Source organism: Harpegnathos saltator, unplaced genomic scaffold (genome assembly GCF_003227715.2).
Source record: "Harpegnathos saltator strain DR-91 unplaced genomic scaffold, Hsal_v8.6 scaffold386, whole genome shotgun sequence".
Taxonomy (NCBI): Eukaryota; Metazoa; Arthropoda; class Insecta; order Hymenoptera; family Formicidae; genus Harpegnathos; species Harpegnathos saltator.
Genome location: NW_020230190.1, coordinates 152,520 through 171,833, shown reverse-complemented (window position 1 = coordinate 171,833; position 19,314 = coordinate 152,520). Strand labels below are relative to the sequence as shown.

General features: G+C 50.6%; 1 protein-coding gene across 3 annotated transcripts in view; it reads left to right on the top strand.

The window, feature by feature from the left end:
- crp (transcription factor cropped) overlaps positions 1-19,314 on the top strand; it is a 154,386-nt gene that overhangs the window by 9,568 nt on the left and 125,504 nt on the right. For all 3 annotated transcript variants that reach the window (XM_025300853.1, XM_025300854.1, XM_011140151.3), the window contains exon 2: positions 10,521-10,863. In XM_025300853.1, coding sequence (XP_025156638.1) covers positions 10,521-10,863 — 343 coding nt within the window. The remainder of the gene's footprint in view (positions 1-10,520; positions 10,864-19,314) is intronic.

The window sequence follows — 19,314 nt, the reverse complement described above, 5'->3', positions numbered from 1 at the left end:
CAGCTGAGCAGCACCGTGGCGAGTCTTTAGCATGATTTTTTCATACTTTCTAACATCTGCCGAAGTCTCGACCCTAAGTTTGCTCTGACTCCGATACCTGGCCGGGTATCCTGTAGAAAAAGGGACAGAGAACGGCCTCGGTTACCGGCTGTTCTTTGTTCCTATGCTTAGCTTTGGAATTTAGAAATCGCTGCGCGGAGAGAAAGACGCCGCGAGAAAATGCAACATTGATGAACAGCACAGTTTGAACGATCCGTGTTGTAAAACGGCTGCGAAACATACACGCAGACACACAGAGAAACACATATACACGCGCGCGCGCGCAAGAATAAATCCTGAAAGAATCCCCAAACTTCACAATGACGTATCTCGACGTCGTTCGGATCGGAAGCGACGTCATCGTGACGGTAAAATCCCCGCGAAAGGTCAAACGGCTGTTTCATTTCTGCGGCCACTCCACGCGTTTCCAAGATCGATTACGATCGATAAGCGTAATTGGAATCCAGCCGATGGATAGGTAGGAATGTTTCCCGGCACGATTGACGAGCGTGATGCGGCGCAGTCATAACATTCGCGATAACGGTCGTCGTCTTTTTCGGTCCTCGCGGCTGGCGCGCGCACGAGAGAGAGAGAGAGAGAGACGCTCGCGCGTGTCGTACGTCAAAGAGTTAGCGTACGAAGAAACGTGCCGCGTCCTTTCAATCTGACGCGACGCGCACCGTACAAACTACCGGCTGTCATCCGCGCCTCGGTTCGCTGCCTCGTTCAAATCCCGACAGCTGGTTGACTCGCGTCATTTTACGCACGGCGGCGCACGCATTCCAATCGTCGTCTATATAAATCGTCATTGTTTCGTCGCAGGTGCTCCCACACCAGCTGATTAGCTCGTATTATGTATGTGCATACGCGCGACCGCGGGCACGAGAATTCGTAATACGAATTCCCACGAGTGTTGCGTACGAATTACAAACACCGCACTGATCTTGTTTGATCAGCAACGATGGGGGGGAGGGAGGGGGGAGGCATCAGCCGACGTGCGAATCGCGGAGAGGAGCGAAAACTGGAAAATCCCCAAATTAATATCTCCTGCAAAACTCTCGGTATCGCCTGATCGCGGATTACGAGATACTCCGACGGACGCGCATATTTCAGCACGGAGATTCCTCGGTTAGGCGGATCGGTAGGTACCCGGGCAAAGTTCTCCGCCGATCTTTCCTGACCGCGAGAGAAGAGTAAATTCACGGCGACACCGCACGACTCGGCGAAGTCGAAGGCGAGAGGAAAGGCGGAGGAAGAGGAAAGGAGGACGAGGCGGGGTAGGACGAAAGAGAGAGGGAAAAGAGAGGCACGTAGACTCGACTCGACGTGGCGCCCGTTGGGCTGCGTCTTACGTCACACTGCTAAATATATATGCCTGGCCGTTCCCAATCTCATAGCCATTCTCGTTCTTCATTTCATCCCGTGCGCGAGAGATAGCGCGCGCGCCGGCATCGCCACTGCCAAAGACATCTGCGCGCGCTCGCTCGCTCGCTCGCTCGTTCTTCGACGTGCGTGCGTGCGTGCGCGCGCGCGCGCGCGCGTGCACCTCTTCCCTTACTTTGTCCTCATGTGCGTGTAACCTGATATCGTGCGCCTCGGAAGCCGCAGATGCAACGGGCGTCTCGGGATCGCGACGCGGCGCGACGCGGCGCGGCGGAACGAGACGAGACTAGACGAGACGTCGAGCCAACAATAGGGTCGATTGTTATTGGCCTCGCGGTTATTCCTATGATCGACGCGAAGCTTGAAAGTGTTAGGGCGCTCGGATGCGCGTTCTTCTGCTCTTCGCGTCGAGGACGCGTTCTCCTTTACCGCGGCGGCCTCGCGCGACCTCGCGCGATTTCCTCAAATCTGTGTCCTTTGTTTGGTCTGGATCTCGCGACGCTCGCCCGACGAAGTAAAAAGTCCGATGTGTTTTGACATGCGCGTAGCCGTTCGTTACACCCCCGCCCCCGCGCGTTGAAAGTTGCCGACTGAATATCGCGATTGTCGTTGATAATACTCGCGTTGTGTACTATTTCACCGCGATGATTCGTTCCGTTCTCGTGTCAGCGACGGCTCAATGTTGATTCGATTCCCGTTGGGTCGACAAGATCGGCAAGCGTCGCAAGCTTCGATTTTAACATCACCCCGAGTACATTGTGTTCTGATACGACTGAGGTGGTGGTACGGTGGTGAACCAATGAAGCAAGAAATTCGGGCCAGAAGGACAGAGGCGGAGGAAAAGATGAGGAGAGAGAGGGATTTCTATTGTTGCCTATTTCTGGTCTTGATCCCGTTAACATCTGCCGACGACAGTCCCGTCTGTAGAAGAATTCTCTTCCAGATGTCGTCGGCAGCCTCCTTCCTGCTTCCTCCTACTTGTTTTTCTCTTCGGACCACGTAGCTCGGTGGTAGACTTTCTTCTCTTTGACAAGAATCGCACATTCCGCGACTCTCCGACTACTTTCGTTCGACGTACATCCTTTACTCGCTTTATTTTCACTTATTTTATTTAAAGACGCGGAGGATGAAACAAGGAAAGCCCCGCGTCAAATTGAGCAACGCAAGCGTGTGGTGGTCGATGATGCCATCGTCTCGCAGGAAGTGCATGCCTTATCTACGACACTTGGTGCATCTGCCATGTCTGTTTGCTTCTTCCTACAAAATTTCGTCTAGGAATATCTATGGAGAAGAAAGCTATACATATATAACGAAGCAAAATTTTATTTATTTGTACAATTGAGACTTTGCATGTCTGATATCGTAGCGCACGAGAGAGGGGGAGATGTTTTAATTTCCCGCGTCTTTAGGTGCGTCGATTGTTTTGTCCGTGAATATCCACAGTCGCACAGTCGTTTCGACGATCTTTTCAGAGCTCTCACGAAAGAGAGCCCTGAAAAGGCTACGTTACTTCCGCTAAGAGGTCGATTGATGCTCGTCGAGTGACCCAATATGGCAGGAGCTTGGAAAGGAAGGGAAAGGTAGGCCTGCGCGCGACCGCGATGGGCTTCGGCTGTTGGAAACGAGTTCCGGGGACAGCTAGTCGGCCGGTCGGATGGGCGGAGGGTGTTCAGACCCTAACGTAAACCCGCACGCACCCACACACACACACACACACACACACACACACACTGAACGCGAGCGCTCCCCCAATTGGGAAGAGAGACGTGTACCACTTCAGCTGTGTCAGACGCGCCTGGCCTTGAGCCTCTATATAGGGTGACTCGCTGGAATTTTTACTGCGAGAGGATCTCTCTCCCGACCTCTTGCTTTGGGTTAGGTCAGAGAACGAGTTAGCCGGAAATCAATCCGTAGAGAAAGAGAGACGCGGCACTTGTAGCGTTTCTCATATTTACCTCGGCGTGTCTCCGACGTAGACCGGGGATTCCTTGATGAATTAAATTAAATGGGAATTTAATAACGTCTCTCTGCGTGATATCGGAGACGCGTCTCTCACAGGCGAGTGTCTCACACAGCGTGCGTCCTTGTTCGTTCTCAAGCGCGTACATTTGAAAGCTAGCCGACCGATGTGCGACGCAGTTTTCCTAATTGTTTCTCATTTTTCGTCGATACATATATCGCGCGAGTAGAAGTGATTTACGAGAGACCGTGTGCACGCCGGTGTAGTGCGAAATTCACGTCGAGCTCGCGTCTTAAAACCCAACATCCCGCCGGAGCCTCAATGAAACGTTGTAAATGGAACTATCACAAGGTCGTTTACTGGTTATGAGCAATGCACGCTGCATCTTTATCGCCGTTTTCGCGTCGTCCTCCGTTAGTCACTCGCAGTTGATAGACGGCTACAGATATCGCGCGCACGCGCGCGCGCGAGAGAGAGAGAGAGAGCGTTGGTAACAGGCAGCTGACTGACTGACTGACTGGCTGACGCCAGTCGGCGGTTATTTTTGTGGCCGTTATAAGGAAAAAAGGAGGAATCGTAAAATGCAGCAAAGCCGCATTATGCAATGTTCTTAGAAGCGCCTTCCCGTGGAATATGCAAATGGGGAAGGTCGTCTATTACCACCGCGGTTGTTGCTGCGTCGTCGATGCATGTGTGTGTGTATGCGCGCGCGCGCGGTATGTGTATATGTATGCATGGTGCGTGTCACCGTTACGGAATGCTCTCGGAACGTTTTCCTTTCCCCTTACTCATTTATATCGAGCTTGTCCAGTCCTCTCCTAAATTATGCGAACCGCGCTATTGAAGCGATCAGTAATACGTAATACGCTATTACGGGGCGACCGGCGCATCCATATTCCGCGCTCAGCCTTGAACGTATAATCGAGTGATCCTCGGCAACCCATATGCGATAACTCGCGCTCGTGATCATCGCGACATTTGGGCAAATAACGCTCGTAATGCGTTACATAATGCGCGACTAATCGAGATTCCCACGACGCGACCACGAACGCGTCAAGTAACGCATTACGCTCGACGGCTCGCGATTTTTCCGAATAACGTCGTGCGCGATGACGACGACGACGACGACGACGATGACGACGACGACGACGACGACGACGCCGTCGCCGCCGCCGCCGCCGCCGCAACTACGAACCGCGGGAGAAACGCTGTTTTTATCCTCTCCGTTGATCGATCGGTCAATCGGTCGCCATCGTCGTCATCGTCGACACGCGGTGACGACCCATCGGAATCGTACGTGTAACACTCTCGGAAGCTTTCGCTTCTCTCCTCTTTTTTTCTCCTCCACAGCGCGTTCTCTCTGCCGCCGCGGCCGCGGCGCGTATTTTCCGACGCGGTTTCCTAGTCGCTAGCAGCTGATAGGCAGCCGCAGATAGCGACGCTCGTGCGAAGGCACCGGTAACAACCAGCTGAGTGGCGCCAGCCATCAGCTGTTGGTGACTCACGCGAGTCGAGCGAGCGAGCGAGCGAGCGAGTGAGAGAGAGAGAGAGAGAGAGAGAGAGAGAGAGAGAGAGAGAGAGAGAGAGAGAGAGAGAGAGCCGCTAACACATAGTCGCGCCTGTACACACTAATACTAACGCGCTTGCGCCAGAATGCGCTTGCACACACACACATACACACACACACATGAACGACGCACTTCCACGCTTTTTCCGCACGTCGGCGGGGTGAACCGTGGAGAGTGCACCTGCACCACGAAGAAGCCACAGGCGATGCAGGTAACTAAATCCATCCCATCGGCGTCGTCGTTGCTGGTGCTCTCTTTTTCCTCCTTTTTGCCACCTCCTGCATTTTCTTTTCCCCTTTTCATCCGGGCCGCGGCGTCATCATCCATCAACGCGCCGACGCGTCTATAATTAGACGTAATCGTGACCGGCGGATGTCCTCCAAAGTGTACTCATTCGCCGGCGAAGATCGCTAATCGCCGCCGAGAGGGGGAGAGAGAGAGAGAGAGAGGGATGCGGTGTGCGCGGAGACACAATGTTGTTGCGCGTGTTGACTGACTCGATGTGCCATATGGTCGAACGACCGACCGGCCGGCCGACGCTCGTGCTCGTCTGCTGTGTCGGGAGAAATTAGCCTTGAGCGCTTTTTCCGTCGTGCCTCGATCCCGAGGAGATAATCTTCGGCGTTGCTGTACGTAATGCCGGCGAGACGCTAATAGAAATTGCGTACTCTTTGTCGCTGAGAATGCTTTGACGTGACTAGCGGCACGTGCGGCATTGAGCGTCGTGTTATCATCTAACGAGTTATCTTTTGCGGGTTTAACTGCCGGTTATCGTGGTGACACGAACCGCCCGGCGCGGTCAATCGCGGTTTCTGGTTCTCTGATGAAGAAAAAAAATCAACGCTTCGTGTGGAAAGCTACGGCGAAAAGATTCCCGGGAAATCTCGCACGACATTGCGAAGTAACTAGATGCGAATGGACGAATTACAAGGAGGGAGATATTCGATCGCTCGTTCGAGAGAGAGAGAGAGAGAGAGAGAGAGAGAGAGAGAGGAATGATCGAAATCATCGTAAAGAGCACACTTGTGACAATTTCTCGAGATAAATACACGAGGATCGTGGTGCAAACGATACACCGGATCGCGCGAGATACACGAGCAGATAAGCGAGCAGAGATAGGAGGAACAGGCGACAGGGTTATCGTTAACGCGCGTGCGAGCGAGCGCGAGCGCATTCTCCGTCGTACGGTGGCGGGATTTCAGGGTGAAAAGGAAGGTAGCCGTCCACCTCGCCGACCTACTTCGCCGCAACTGATCTGGCCGAGCTCTGCGGGTATCCGGCGAACGAACGAGCTGACGTCACGACAGCCAACCATCCAGCCAGCCAGCAAGCCGCCGGCGCGTACCAGCTGATCTAATATAACCACTCGATGAGAGTACGCCACGTGGATTTCTGGTTCCGTGGACCACGTGCCGTTATGAATGATCGTCGATGAATGCCGCGCGACTCTCGATTCAAATCCTCGCGGCGGATCGTTCGACACCACCATCACGTCTGCCGCCGCCATCCGCTCGCGGCGATGCGAAAATAGCGTTGACGATAACGTGTCGGGAACGACGGCGATTGTAACACGTTCGCGACAGCGACGGCGACGACGACGACGACGACGAGAGGCCGAACCTCGCCGAATTCGTGCGAAACTTGTAAATGAGTGATCTCATCGGTCACGAGACACCCGAAGACACGTCATCGGCGCTCCGCTCGCCCCGATTCATGAATCGACGACCGAGACGCGCTCGTGGCGACATTGCGAAAGAGATCGGTCGCTCTCGAGGACACGGCGACGGAGCTAATGCGAACGAGAAATCGCGGAGAACGATGTACACCACCGTGCTTCGGCTGTTGTAAAACGCTTGATTGACGGCCGTGGCCGAGGTTGTCGCATCGCGCATGATGTACGATTATGCCTTTGCGCGCTCGCTCGCGGTTACGCGGTGCTTGAGTGACACCTACGAATGAGTAACCGTTAATATTTCCGTCGAAGAAAATTGCCGACGGTCGGGACAAGGCGGTCGTTTCCGAGAGATTTAATAACCGCTCGCTCCTGCTTTTTTTTCTTTTTATTTTTTTTTTTTTTTTTTCGTCCTTGTAACTTTGCGCTCTTTTCGCCGCCGATGTTTCAGTCGTAAGGCAATAAGCCGTCCATCTGCATGCTTATCGGTATTCCGTAATTCTTTGTGTGTTTTACGCTTTTATGCATTTTCCGTATTAACTGTTACCTCTGTTACGATTTCAACAGATAATACGCGGGCAAAGCGGAAGATGCGATTTAAGCTCGTTCAGTCTCGAGCTGGTACGACGATTATTTTTTTAAATTTGGTCATTTGGTACGTACACAAGTGTGTACAATGTGATTACCCTGAGCGAAAGCTTACACTAGGATACCGTGGCGTAGCCAAAGATGATTCCACGATCATTTTACACAAGAGAGCCTTCGCATTCGCTCCGCGATATAGACATGTACCGAACGACTGTTTCGGAGCAAAGAGCAAGGTCACGGTCTTCCCTGCTGAGTCATCCACGGCGGTATATCCGCCATTTCGATCTGCTGTCGTCTCCTCACGGCTCTCTTTCTCTCGTTGCTTTCCTTAGCCGCGCCGCGCTCGTTACCGTATAATTTTCCAGCTGTTTCCCCTTTTACCGACTTTACTTGCAACTGCACTCTACGATTCCGCGGAACGAGCAGTGCATTATTAAGTACTTCGCTAACTCATTTATAAGTTGGTTAGAGCAAACCGCGGCGCGTGATCAAACGCAACTAATGACGCTGATGTATCTTTGATGAATGAAAAGGACGAAATGTCGCGTCAATTTTAATGCGAGTATAATTTCTGGTATAATCGAGCAGCGGGCTGTCACATTTGCGACGCTGTTTCTCGATACAATATCTAATTCTTTGTCCGAGCTTCCGCGCGTGTGCGGATTTGCTCCCGACGCGGATATTAAATCTGAATGATTTAACGAATCGCCGGCATTTAGCAAAACGACTCGATGACACGCCGAAGAGAATTTCCATTTGCAGAGGACAGATTCAACGAACATTATCCGATAGGACGGAAGCCGATGAGATCGGTCGTATAATATTTTACGTGTGCTCACAGAACCAACGATGTTTCGTATCGTGAAATTTAAGATCGTGCCCACGCACACGCGTTACAAAGCCCGGCTGCTCTTATCTTGGGCCGTAATTATCTCACGCGCGCAGTAAAGATGAATGAAACGTCCGCACGCGTTTACGGTTAACAAATATTTTATGCTCACGCTCCGACCAAAGTTTACGTGCGCATCACGTTGTAGCGTGTAGACAGCTGATCCGCATAGGATGATGAAACCTTTGCACGATGTTCCGATAGCGCGCATGCACTCTAATGCCGATACTAGTCGCGTGACGACCTTACGTAGACGCGTTATATCGCGTCGACGCGAATTCAGTGCGTCGCGGAATTATCCGAGTAAAAAAATTAACAGGGCTCTGGTAAGGGCCTGATTGTTTTTTCTTAACGTTAATCGGACTCTAGTAGGGATAAAAAGACAAGGGCCCTACAAAAAGTGTAACCAATGGTTTAAATGGGTTCTTACAAAAGCAATATTAACATATTAATATTGCCTTATAAGGCAATATTAATATGGCCTTATGAAGAAATATATATTATTGCTTGAATAAAAGTATTCATTCTTTTCATTCCAAGAAATTTAGACTGTAATTTCTTTATTTTTTATAATCTTGCTTGTACACAAGAATTTTTATTTTAAAAATATAGCATACTTTACAATAAAATATAGCATTCTTTATACATAAAAATCTTGCTTCTGTTTTTATTAAAATTTGCTGCATTTCAAAACGAAAGCAATACTAGAACAATCCTTGGAAGAGACTAATGAATATGGCAACTGATAAAACTAATAAAATTTGTTTTTTAATTGCGGTATAATTAAAAAATCTTTAAAAGAACCAGATAGAGAGAGCGTACCTATTAAAACAATATTAAACTGTGACAATTTTATTACACGCTTCCGATCTTATTAATTTTCTATAACAAAACTTAATTTTGCATATCTAAAGCATCCTTAAAAGATCCTTATACGGCACATCAGTTTTCCATGTTAAAGCGTTACTTCATAAAATATAAGGTATTCCTAATAAATTCTTCTAAAGCCCTCATCAGTTTTCTTTATTTCGTAAAATCTAAGGTATCCATAAAAGATCCATCTCGGAGTTTAATGTGGTGAAAATGAGGCATCCCTTTTTAGGGCATCCAATACTTTCAGCTTTATCGGAGCCTTATGACTTATCAGGATGATTCTAACAATTTTTTACTCGGGTAGGTACACGATAGGAATGAAATCTGGCTGAAACGCGCGACGGAATTTTCCAGATCGCTCGCGTGGTACGTATGACTGATTTCGAAAATCCCAATGACGCGCGTCCTTCGTGCGCATCTCGCTCGTTTTGTCGATATTCCGAAATTAATGGACGCTGATGATTCAGCGATCGACTAATGTCTCTGGAAAATTTTCCGAGTTACGCGGATCAACATCGACGATTACGTTTGTAAGGAGCGAAAGAGCAAATCTGCCATGGGCCATCTTTGATCATGGGCCAAAAATGAATGATATTTAAATGCAGGATATTGCACCAGCAAACCATATATATATATATATATATATATATATGTGTGTACCGCGAGGCGGAACGAAGATGTTCGCCACGTGTGTGTGCGGGCGATCGGAAGCGCGCGCGAGCCAGGCGTTTGATGCAACCGCCGCGGAGCGTCAACGACGTGTCTCGCTTCATTGATCGCGAATTCAACCGTCCGCAAGTTCCCGTCGTCGACCGTAGCGTTCGGCGAAATAAAAACAGAATAGAGAAGAAAAAAGGGAGAAGGGAAGAAAGAGCTACGGCACCTCGCTTTCAATTTCCTTAAAAGCCCCCTCGCGATGCACGGAGAGACCGCGGTGGAAAATGCGGCGAGACGGGCCGACTTCATGCGTGTCAAACGGCGCGCGCGCGCGTGTGCGTCGGTGTCGTCTCTCGTCTCTCGTCCGCGTCGTTTTGATTTCGGACGTATCTCTTTGATAGTCGTCCCGAAATACTTCGCCTGCGGCCGCTTATCACTCCACGGGGGAGTGTCTGCATCGACACGTCTTTTTTTTCTCTCTCGCCCTCTCTCCTTATCTGTCTGTCTCTTCCTTTTTTTTTAATAACGATAATGCAGCTGACCGCAAGTGAGGTATAATTGATAAGTCGACATTTAAATATATGTATTGCGACACAACTCGAGGAACGAGGCTTCGAAGAAGCTAAAGACTCGTGCGTCAGATTAGGCAGAATCGTGTGCATACGACAAGACCGCTGATAAGCTGCGACCGATTTCATGTGAAATGATTTCTGCCGCTCTTTGAGCGAAGAATGGAGTCACGTTTTTATTAAACGTCGTATCGTCACATTCTCTGTTGTCACCAACGAAATTTCTCTCTTGCACAATTTTTTCCACTTGGTGACGGACAAGTTGCGGAATATCTTGCACAAAAATATCATTATTCATTCGTTGCATTTTTGTATGTTACAGGAGCGTTGAGACGGTTGAAGACGGCTCGGTGACCACCAGTGTGACGGTCGCCGCGGTCATAGACACACCGGAGCAACCGCAGCAGCAACAGCAACAACAGCAATCCAAGAGTAGCGTCGGTGCCAGTCGGCGGGTTGCTAGTCAGAACGTTGCGCTGAGCAACGGAAACGGTATCAACAACAACATCGGCCGTCTCACGCCGCGCAGCCACATGGAGCAGGAGAAGCGAATGCGGCGAGAAATCGCCAACAGCAACGAGCGACGTCGTATGCAGAGCATCAACGCCGGATTCCAGTCTCTGAGGTCGCTGCTGCCGCATCATGAGGGCGAGAAGCTGTCTAAGGTCTGTATTGTTTGATTCCTTCACGTTAGCCCAGCGGGCGACCGGAGTCGTGCGAATCTCGAGCGTGAAATTTCGTATCGTGAAGTTATTGCCTGTTGGAGCCACGATAAGAATACTAGAGATGTTCAACTTTGAAGCGGGAGGATACTGTCAATCGAACCTATCGATATGTACATAATAATGAGCGCGACGCATGAAGCTTTCAGCTCATCCTTGAACGTACGATAAACGATTGTTTTTCAACCCGAGATAATTCTGATAAACTCGAGAACGTCGTAATAAATTTCGAGAAAGAAATACACGAGAGAGTACCGTCGAGTTACACGCACACATACATGTATACATGCACACACATACAGAGAGAGAGAGAGAGAGAGAGAGAGAGAGAGAGAGAGAGAGAGAGAGAGAGAGAGAGAGAGAGAGAAACAGACACCACGACTCTGGTCCAGGCTTGAGAATTACGTTTTCTGTACATTGTACCTCTGGTGCATCAGCTTCTCGTACATGAAGCCGAGTGTGCCGTTACGAGAATGTGCGAAGGCATACTTGGCGTCGTATCGCAAGAGTTGTGACCAACCCGTCCGGGTTGAAAATGAGAATTGTATCCGTGCGAAAAGTGTCATCGTCATCGCCATATACCTCGCTTGAGTCGCTTGCTCATTCGATATGAATCATTGTAAGAACCGAACAACCGCTTCCTCCAATAAGTCTTACCTGTGCTGGAGGAAGAGTCGATGGAGCTTTAAGTAATGACGATCGTATCCATTCATCGCTTCGTACTCACTCATCTTTCCATGGATACATTAGCAGGAATGCACAATCATTATATATTTGCATGTCTCTCAAACTCGAGAACGGACATTCCGGTCTCTCTAACGCGCGAAACATAAAATTTCCGTAATTATACTCCTCGTGTGAATGTGACATTTTTTTTCTCGAAACCAAGTCATTCATGCATCTTGATCTTTCGTCTCATTGAAGCTCACTCTTTCGCGAAGCTCATCCCAAACGCGAACTCAATCTCGCGCGCAAAATTCCTCCCGCGGATAGTCTTAGTCGGTGAATATTGCATGACGATTAATTCGAGTTTCAACTGCACGATTGCTTATATATTGTACGAGCGATGTGTCTCATCATATATCAGTCGCAGAATATTCTTTTCTTCTATCTCTCTCTCTCTCTCTCTCTCTCTCTCTCTCTCTCTCTCTCTCTCTCTCTCTCTCTATTTTCTCTGCTATCATTCCTGTCATCATTATCGCGAGAGCATCTGCATCCAAATTATCGTGAGATTCTCATGTCGTCCACACTGAGAAAAAAGGTTTCCTTCGGTTAAGAAAGCATCAGTAACCGCGACAAATAATTTGTTAACGTGAGACAGCAAATGACAACTCCGTTGTGGTAACAAATGATTTGTTGTTCTAACCAACAGTTTTATAATGGGAGCAAATGTATCACATCTTTAGCAATGTGTATTTGTTAAAATTACAAATAACGAAGAACGATTTGTTGCGGCAACTGTTTGACTTATTCCCCGTACAATTATCGAACAACGAACGTTCATTCGTTGCGACAGAACAGAAATCTTTTTCTCAGTGCGTATGCGTGTGCGAGACGTGGCGTGCGTACACGAAATCAATCTTATGCCGCACTCTTGCACAGAGCGAGAACAGACGTGCCGTTGCAATTGCAAGAGTGGCTCACGTCCTTGTTACTTATTGTACCACCTTGCGACCACGAACTTGCTTCCTTTCGAACGTCAAACTTTGCGAACTCCTGCGACGCGCTCAATCGATATGTGACAATCTCGAATCGTTGGGACGTTGCGCGAGTATGCGAATTTCGCTCGACTTCGTCCAAAGTCCGAGCGGAGTCTGGACCGTTAGGGTTAACATGCCGTATCGGGAGGGCTGCGCTGATAATACATCCCTTGGACGATCTCGTAACTTGGTTTACGGACGATACGATCGAATAGAGTCGTTTACTCCTGCGCAATAGCTTCGCAACATAATGATATTCGAGCGATCAGAACGAAGAAAGAAACGATGCAACTGTTAAACGTAAGACCGCATGACTTTTTGCCTTGCAAGGTGTTCTTTTTTTCTTTTTTTGTTGCATATAATTTTTATCTTCTCCCGGAGAGTGAGCGTTTTCTCCTCTCCGATTTGTATTAGCGAACGTGTTAGAGAATACCGACTGTGCCTCTTGTACACGAACTTGTAAGACTTCTCGAGTCAAGCGATACCCCGCGAGCATGCAGCGACGTTCTTTTAAAGCGACATAAGTGGACCGTATTCTGTTTCTCGCTCAACTTTGTGCACGTGTATACTCATCATCGAGAAATGACAAATTCTCTTTACGCCCGCCAAATGAGGAACGTTGGTGGGTATCTAGAAACTGTTTATCATGTCCGACACGAAAGTGTGCCGCGCTTCTCGTGGAGCGAGCGAGTTCTCGTTGGTGTGACTTCGGTGCCGCCGCCGCCGCGATCGCGGAGGGTTGAACGTTTGGTTTGGTGAACACACGCGTGCGATCCAGCTGATTCGTCAAACACCGGAAACGACGTTTCGTTCCCTCGCGCCCCTCCTCCTCAGCTGATCTCCGTCGATAAAATTCAATCGGGACTCACGGCGAACACGGCGTTACGCAACGTCGGCGGCTAGCTGCTCTTATGAATCGCCGCGCTTCGGCGGCCCGACAAACTAATTTTAGCATGTGAAAGTCCGCGCCCGATCCCACGCCACGGTTAAACTAAATCCGCACAATCGACTCGGCTGCTCGGCCGGTTCGCCTAGTCACCGGGCCGGGGACTTTAATCGTTAGCCTCGTGTGCCGTGCGCGACAGCGACCGTATAATTTTTATGCCGTCGAGACGCGTTGACGTCATCGGGGCGCGTATCAGCTGATACGAGCAGCCGCGATGGTCGTGTTCGGTTTCGATCCGCATTCATATCTCACCTCCGGCGTGAAATGTAGCCGCCGGGCATTTGTAGGCCGGACGATAACGTTAAACCGACCGATCGGTTTTTGCGCATTTCTCATTCACTCTTATCGCTCTCTCTCTCTCTCGCTCTCCCTCTCGCTCTCTTTCTCTCTCTCTCTCTCTCTCTTTCTCCGTTCCTTCTCGCCCAGAGAAGACAGATATCTCACGATTGCTGCAGACGGAGTTCTCAGTCGGGGCGTCAACGAACGGCGCATTCCTATCGTCCGCCACGAGTTCGAAACGGACTTTGCTTCAGTCCCAGAGCGGCAATACGAAGACCGCTCGCAGAAATATCCGTCGGTATCCGTATCGGCTGCCGTGTCCAGGACTGTCTCGGGGCCGAGGATATCGAGAAAGCGGCGTAGACGCGAAAATGAGGCACGCTAATAAAGTACCGCCGGCGCGTGCGAAAATAGCAACTGACTAAAAGTTGCGCAACGTCGTTCGGACAACGCGATTACGCGGGGGTCAAGAGTTAATCGAGTATTTAGCAGGGAATGTGGACTGCACCGGTGCGGGCCGCGGGGACGGGACAAGGCACCAAACGCGCCAAACAGCGGCGGCAGCGGCGGTGCCTCGTGAGACGATTAAAGGTAGGCACACAATGCGCATGTGTGTCAGTCGGGACAAGAACCTCGAGAGTCGCGTGACTCGTAATTGGCGGTGTGAACCAACAGCTGATCTCGCCGATCACGAGCCGCCGCGACTCGCTGCATTGCGTAGTCGCGGCCACGTGTGTCTCACGTACGCGTCGCGTTCGTCCTCTCCGCCGCGCCATGCCGCGCCGGGCGGCCGTTCGGCTGGGCTGTCTCGCGGTCCGTTCGCGACCTCTTTTCCCGCAGTATCCAAAGGCTTTGGGTAAACGCTTGAGATCTGGAAGAGATAACGTCGATCTCTCGGTATGCTCCACGCCGACGCGACGCTATCGCCGCACATTTTTCAGATAAAAGTCCGGGAACATGCGCGCGCGCGCACGCACACGCCGATCGCGTATTGGGATACGCTGGTTTTCTATCGCGCGTGAAAGGATTTCCGTTCCGGCACATATATCAGTTTCATTCTTTCGCGACTTGAGCATTATTTCGATAGAGCCCGAGGTACAACAGCTCCGTTAGATCTCCGAGCTTTGTTCGAGACGGCCTTTAGCCGACAGCTCCGGAGCTCGTTACTGCCCAACGGCGTTGCTCCATGAAAGGGGGTCTAATTATCCCGCACGGTTCTTTCTTTGAAATTCCCCGTGACCTCGAAAGATAGTATGTGTATATATATATATTTTATATATATATATATTTTATATATATATATATATGTATAAAATACTTGTATACATCGCGGTCTCGCTCGCGCGTCCGTGTGTAGTATGATCCGCGGAGTCGTCGGTGCTTTCGTATTTCACTTGCGTATTATACGCGCGCTTGTACGTGTGCGTGTATACGTATATGTGTGTACGTGCATGCGTGTGTGTGTGTGTGTGTGTGTGTGTGTGTGTGTGTGTGTGTGTGTGTGTGTGTGTGTGTACGTGCGCGCTTTCGCAACGCGATATTTCGCGGACCAGTCGACCGACCACATGGTTCAATTCCCACGCATTTCTCTCGCGCCTGCCCTCCTCCCCTACTGCCCCCGGTCCCGGCTTTTTTCGCCCTCTTTCCCCGTCGCGCGTCTCTCCCTCCCACCCTATCTTCATCTCGCTCGCCTTCGTCGCCGGTCCTGTCCCTTCTTTCTTGGCGTGGCCGCGAAGGCCAAACCTGGACCGGCGATTTTCGCAAAGCCCTGGCCCACTGAAGAGCCTCCGAGCCGAGCGACCGGGGCTCTTTGACGATATTAACGACGAGTCTCCTCCAAATACGAACACGGCTCGCCCGCCCGAGAATTTCTTGCTTATTATTTCCCGCAATGGAAAAAGGCGCGATCTCACCGATCAACCCTGCGAACGAACTCTAAAGAAGGGAACTTTGTTCGCCCGGTGTTGTCCCTTCGGGACGACTTAGCGCGTTTCAATCGTCTCTCCACCGTCTTGCTCGTAAAGTTGCATATTCGGTTTCCCACTGGACGAAATGTTCGCCTCTTGTACGCTCAACTTAGCAACACGGACGCGCATGCCGGAATATTAATCATGTTTTGTAAATGGAAAAATCAATCTCACCGTGACATTATTTTCTCCGTGACACTTTGTCTCGAGTTTAATGATGCTGCGTGTTTCGTTTGTATCGAAAGATAGAGAGGTGAGATTTCAAGTTAGCCCAGTCTAATGCCGGCTGTCGTCGAATGAAAAATCCTCGAGTCCTCCTCCGTCTCTCTCTCTCTCTCACACACACACACACACACACAGTGACATTCTTCGTCTTATTATGAAATACACAATGGCATATGACCGTGCGTTTCTCGTGGGACATTCCCGGGCCTTTTGTGCGCAGTGCGCGCGCATCGGAAACGAAATAAAAGGAGGGCGCGCTCGCGCGCAAATGAGCGCAGACGCCTCGACCCATTTTCATTTAGCGCTCGCCAGACAGAAATAAAAATAAACCGCCTCTGCTCTTCCCTCGTGCCTTTAACGAAACTCGATTCGAGGCTGCCGCGGCGCGGCTAAAGAGAGCATTTTGTGCGCGTAATTGCGTTTCACGCCGCGTGGGAGAGGAGGTACCGATCGATCGCTCGTACTCGATGGACTCTGCCAATCTTTTTACCTCGGATATGATTTTCCTGCATATTTCGCGATAAACGAAATTTATTTCAGATTATAGCACGATCGGCCGGTGGTATGTACATCGTTCGGAACAAAAAAAACAAAGAGGTCGGGGAAAAAGTTTCGTTGAATGTATCGAGCGTTATTTTAGGAATGCCGAGACAAAGCACGCGAGATTATACTTGTGATTTATTGCCTGATGTGAAACATAGAAAGACACATTTTGATCGGTAATACGCAAATAACTTTTCGCACACTCTGAAGTTTTTTTTTTCTTTTCTTTTCTTTTCTTTCTCTCTCTCTCTCTCTCGCGCGCGCGCGCGGTGAAAGGTTCGATCGACGACGACAGCGGCGTTCAAAGTCGCGGTCTCGCTGATTTTTCCGCGCGCGCGCGCGACATCGTTTCCGTTCCATTTTCTTGAAAGTTCCCGAGCGAGTCTCACGGTGCCAACGAGAGAAAGAGAAAGAAAAAGAGGGAGGGAGGGAGGGAGGGAGAGAGAGAGAGAGAGAGAGAGAGAGAGAGAGAGAGAGAGAGAGAGAGAGAGAGAGAGAGAGGAGCAGATCCGCGCTCTCTCGGTTCTCATTGAGAGTCGTCTCCTCGCGGAGAGGCCGTGCCGGAAAGCAACGCCGGCGCATGGGCTGCATTCATTTCCATGAACTCTCGACGTCGCTTCGAAGTTGGGTCGCGTTTCGCGTCTTCCTCTTTCCTCCCGCATCCCTCCTTGTGTTCGTCTCTTTCTGGCCGCAGGCAGGCAGACCACGCAGGACAGGCAAGCAGGGCAGGGGCAGGCCAGGCAGGCAGGCAGGGCAGGCGGTCGGTCGGTCGGTCGTCTGGGGCTGGTCGGACGCGCTTCTCTCTCTCTGTGAGAAGTATATATTATTCTTCCGCGCACTCTTCTCTCCGTCGTTGCCTCGGTGCAGCCTCTGTCTTCGTGGTAGGCAAGGACGGTGGGAAGCCAGACGTCACGTGCTTTGTCCACCAGGCTCTCGCCTTTCCTCTCCGGACCTCTTCGATAGTAGTACTACGAGATTCGCACACAGAGACGCGCCGCGTATGTCGTCACGGCTGCAACGAGCTGCGGTGCAGCGCAGCGCGACGTAAGAGCCGTCTCACACATTCACGCACGCACGCACGCACACACAGCACGGCAAGAAATTGAAAGCGTAAAACGCACAAAACACGACGCAGGTGTCCATTTTTTCGGGGAGACGTACGTTTACGGTACGCTTCGTCGCGCATTCGGCCGCCGCGTGTTCGGCTCGCCTGAAACGCGCATACGTCATCTCACGAAACTTCTCACACGGTAGTCAGTTACCGGTGTTGCGCCTTTCGCGATTTGATTCGTGGCACGTGCTACCGCGACTCGTCCCTAGAAATTGCCGCGAGATTGCACACGGCGAAATGGCCGTTGTACGTGCAACCAGTTGCGGCAATCGATCATACGAGAATAGAGAATCCTCTCCGATCCGTGCGATTCTTGCAAAACCAACATCTGCTCTCTCGCGCAGCTAACGAAGCGTGCGTGCGTGCGTGCATCGGTGGGCGCTAGAGCCCATTATCGAGATGTCATTCCTTGGAGAACGAACGAGCCAACGAACCAATCGCGCTCACGGGCTTATTATTAAATCGAGTTATCTACGCCGGGTTACTCAACTTTTGCGTTACGGGTCGGTTGCACGCGCATTTTCTGCGCGGTGCGAGTCGGGCTTTAACTGCGACGTCGCCGCGCCCTGCTCAACCGGGTTCTCTCTTTTTCGCTGCTCGCTCTCTTCTCGCGTCAATATTCACCTTCCTACCTTCTCCTTGCCTCCTTTCCTTTGCTTCGCCTTCTCCGTTCTTCTTCTCTCTCTGTATGTGTGTGTGTGTGTGTGTGTGTGTGTGTGTGTGTTGTGTGTGTGTTGTGTGTGTGTGTGTGTGTGTGTGTGTGTGTGTGTGTGTGTGCGTGCGCGCGCACGCGCGATCGCGTCGTCATCGTCGCCGCCGTTTCTCCTGTGCGTCGCACATATTAAAAACTGCACACAGTGTGAATGGAAATAAATTTCCTGCGTCCTCGATATCCTTGAGAACCTCGCACTGGCGAATGAAAATTTCGAACGTTTCAATTTACGCTCTAGGGTCAGTCGGGCTGCTTGAATAGAACCTTGGCGCGACGAGGTTCGTGAAAAATTTAGCCGGTACGATGGAACACGCAGCTGGAGCATCAACAAAGCTCTAGCCATTCGAAGAAAATGAGCATTTCCGTCGAAAAGAAATTTTTTATTTTATTCCACTTACTTTTAAACGTGGAATATTTCTATTTCAACGACAGCTTCGTATTTTAAATATCAGATGTCGGTATCCTAAATTGCGCGGTTTTTCTCTCTCTCTCTCTCTCTCTCTCTCTCTCCACGTATCCGAAGATATCTCAGACGGTGCAGGGAGAATCGACGCACCATATGCACCTTGATGCACCCAACCTCTTTTACCGTTTCTCGCGCGGCCACTTTTGCCCGACGCGGGCCAAACCCGGGCGGGCCTCCGAAGCATCTGGGTCATTTTGTTATTCCCCGTTCCTCTTGCCCGCGCGAGCAAGCGAGCGAGCTCCCTTCCCTGGCCACGGACCCTGCACACCCGTCCCTTTGTCCCACTATTCCTTCACCCTTTCTCTTTTGCTGCCACCCGACCGGCAAAGGCGGCTCAACTTCGGCTTTACCTGCTGCCGCCGCGCCGATACAGCTGTTGATCTCTACAAGGTGTCCCGCGTGGATTGGAGAGAAAGTTGCAAAAGTGATTATCTATCCGAAGAGT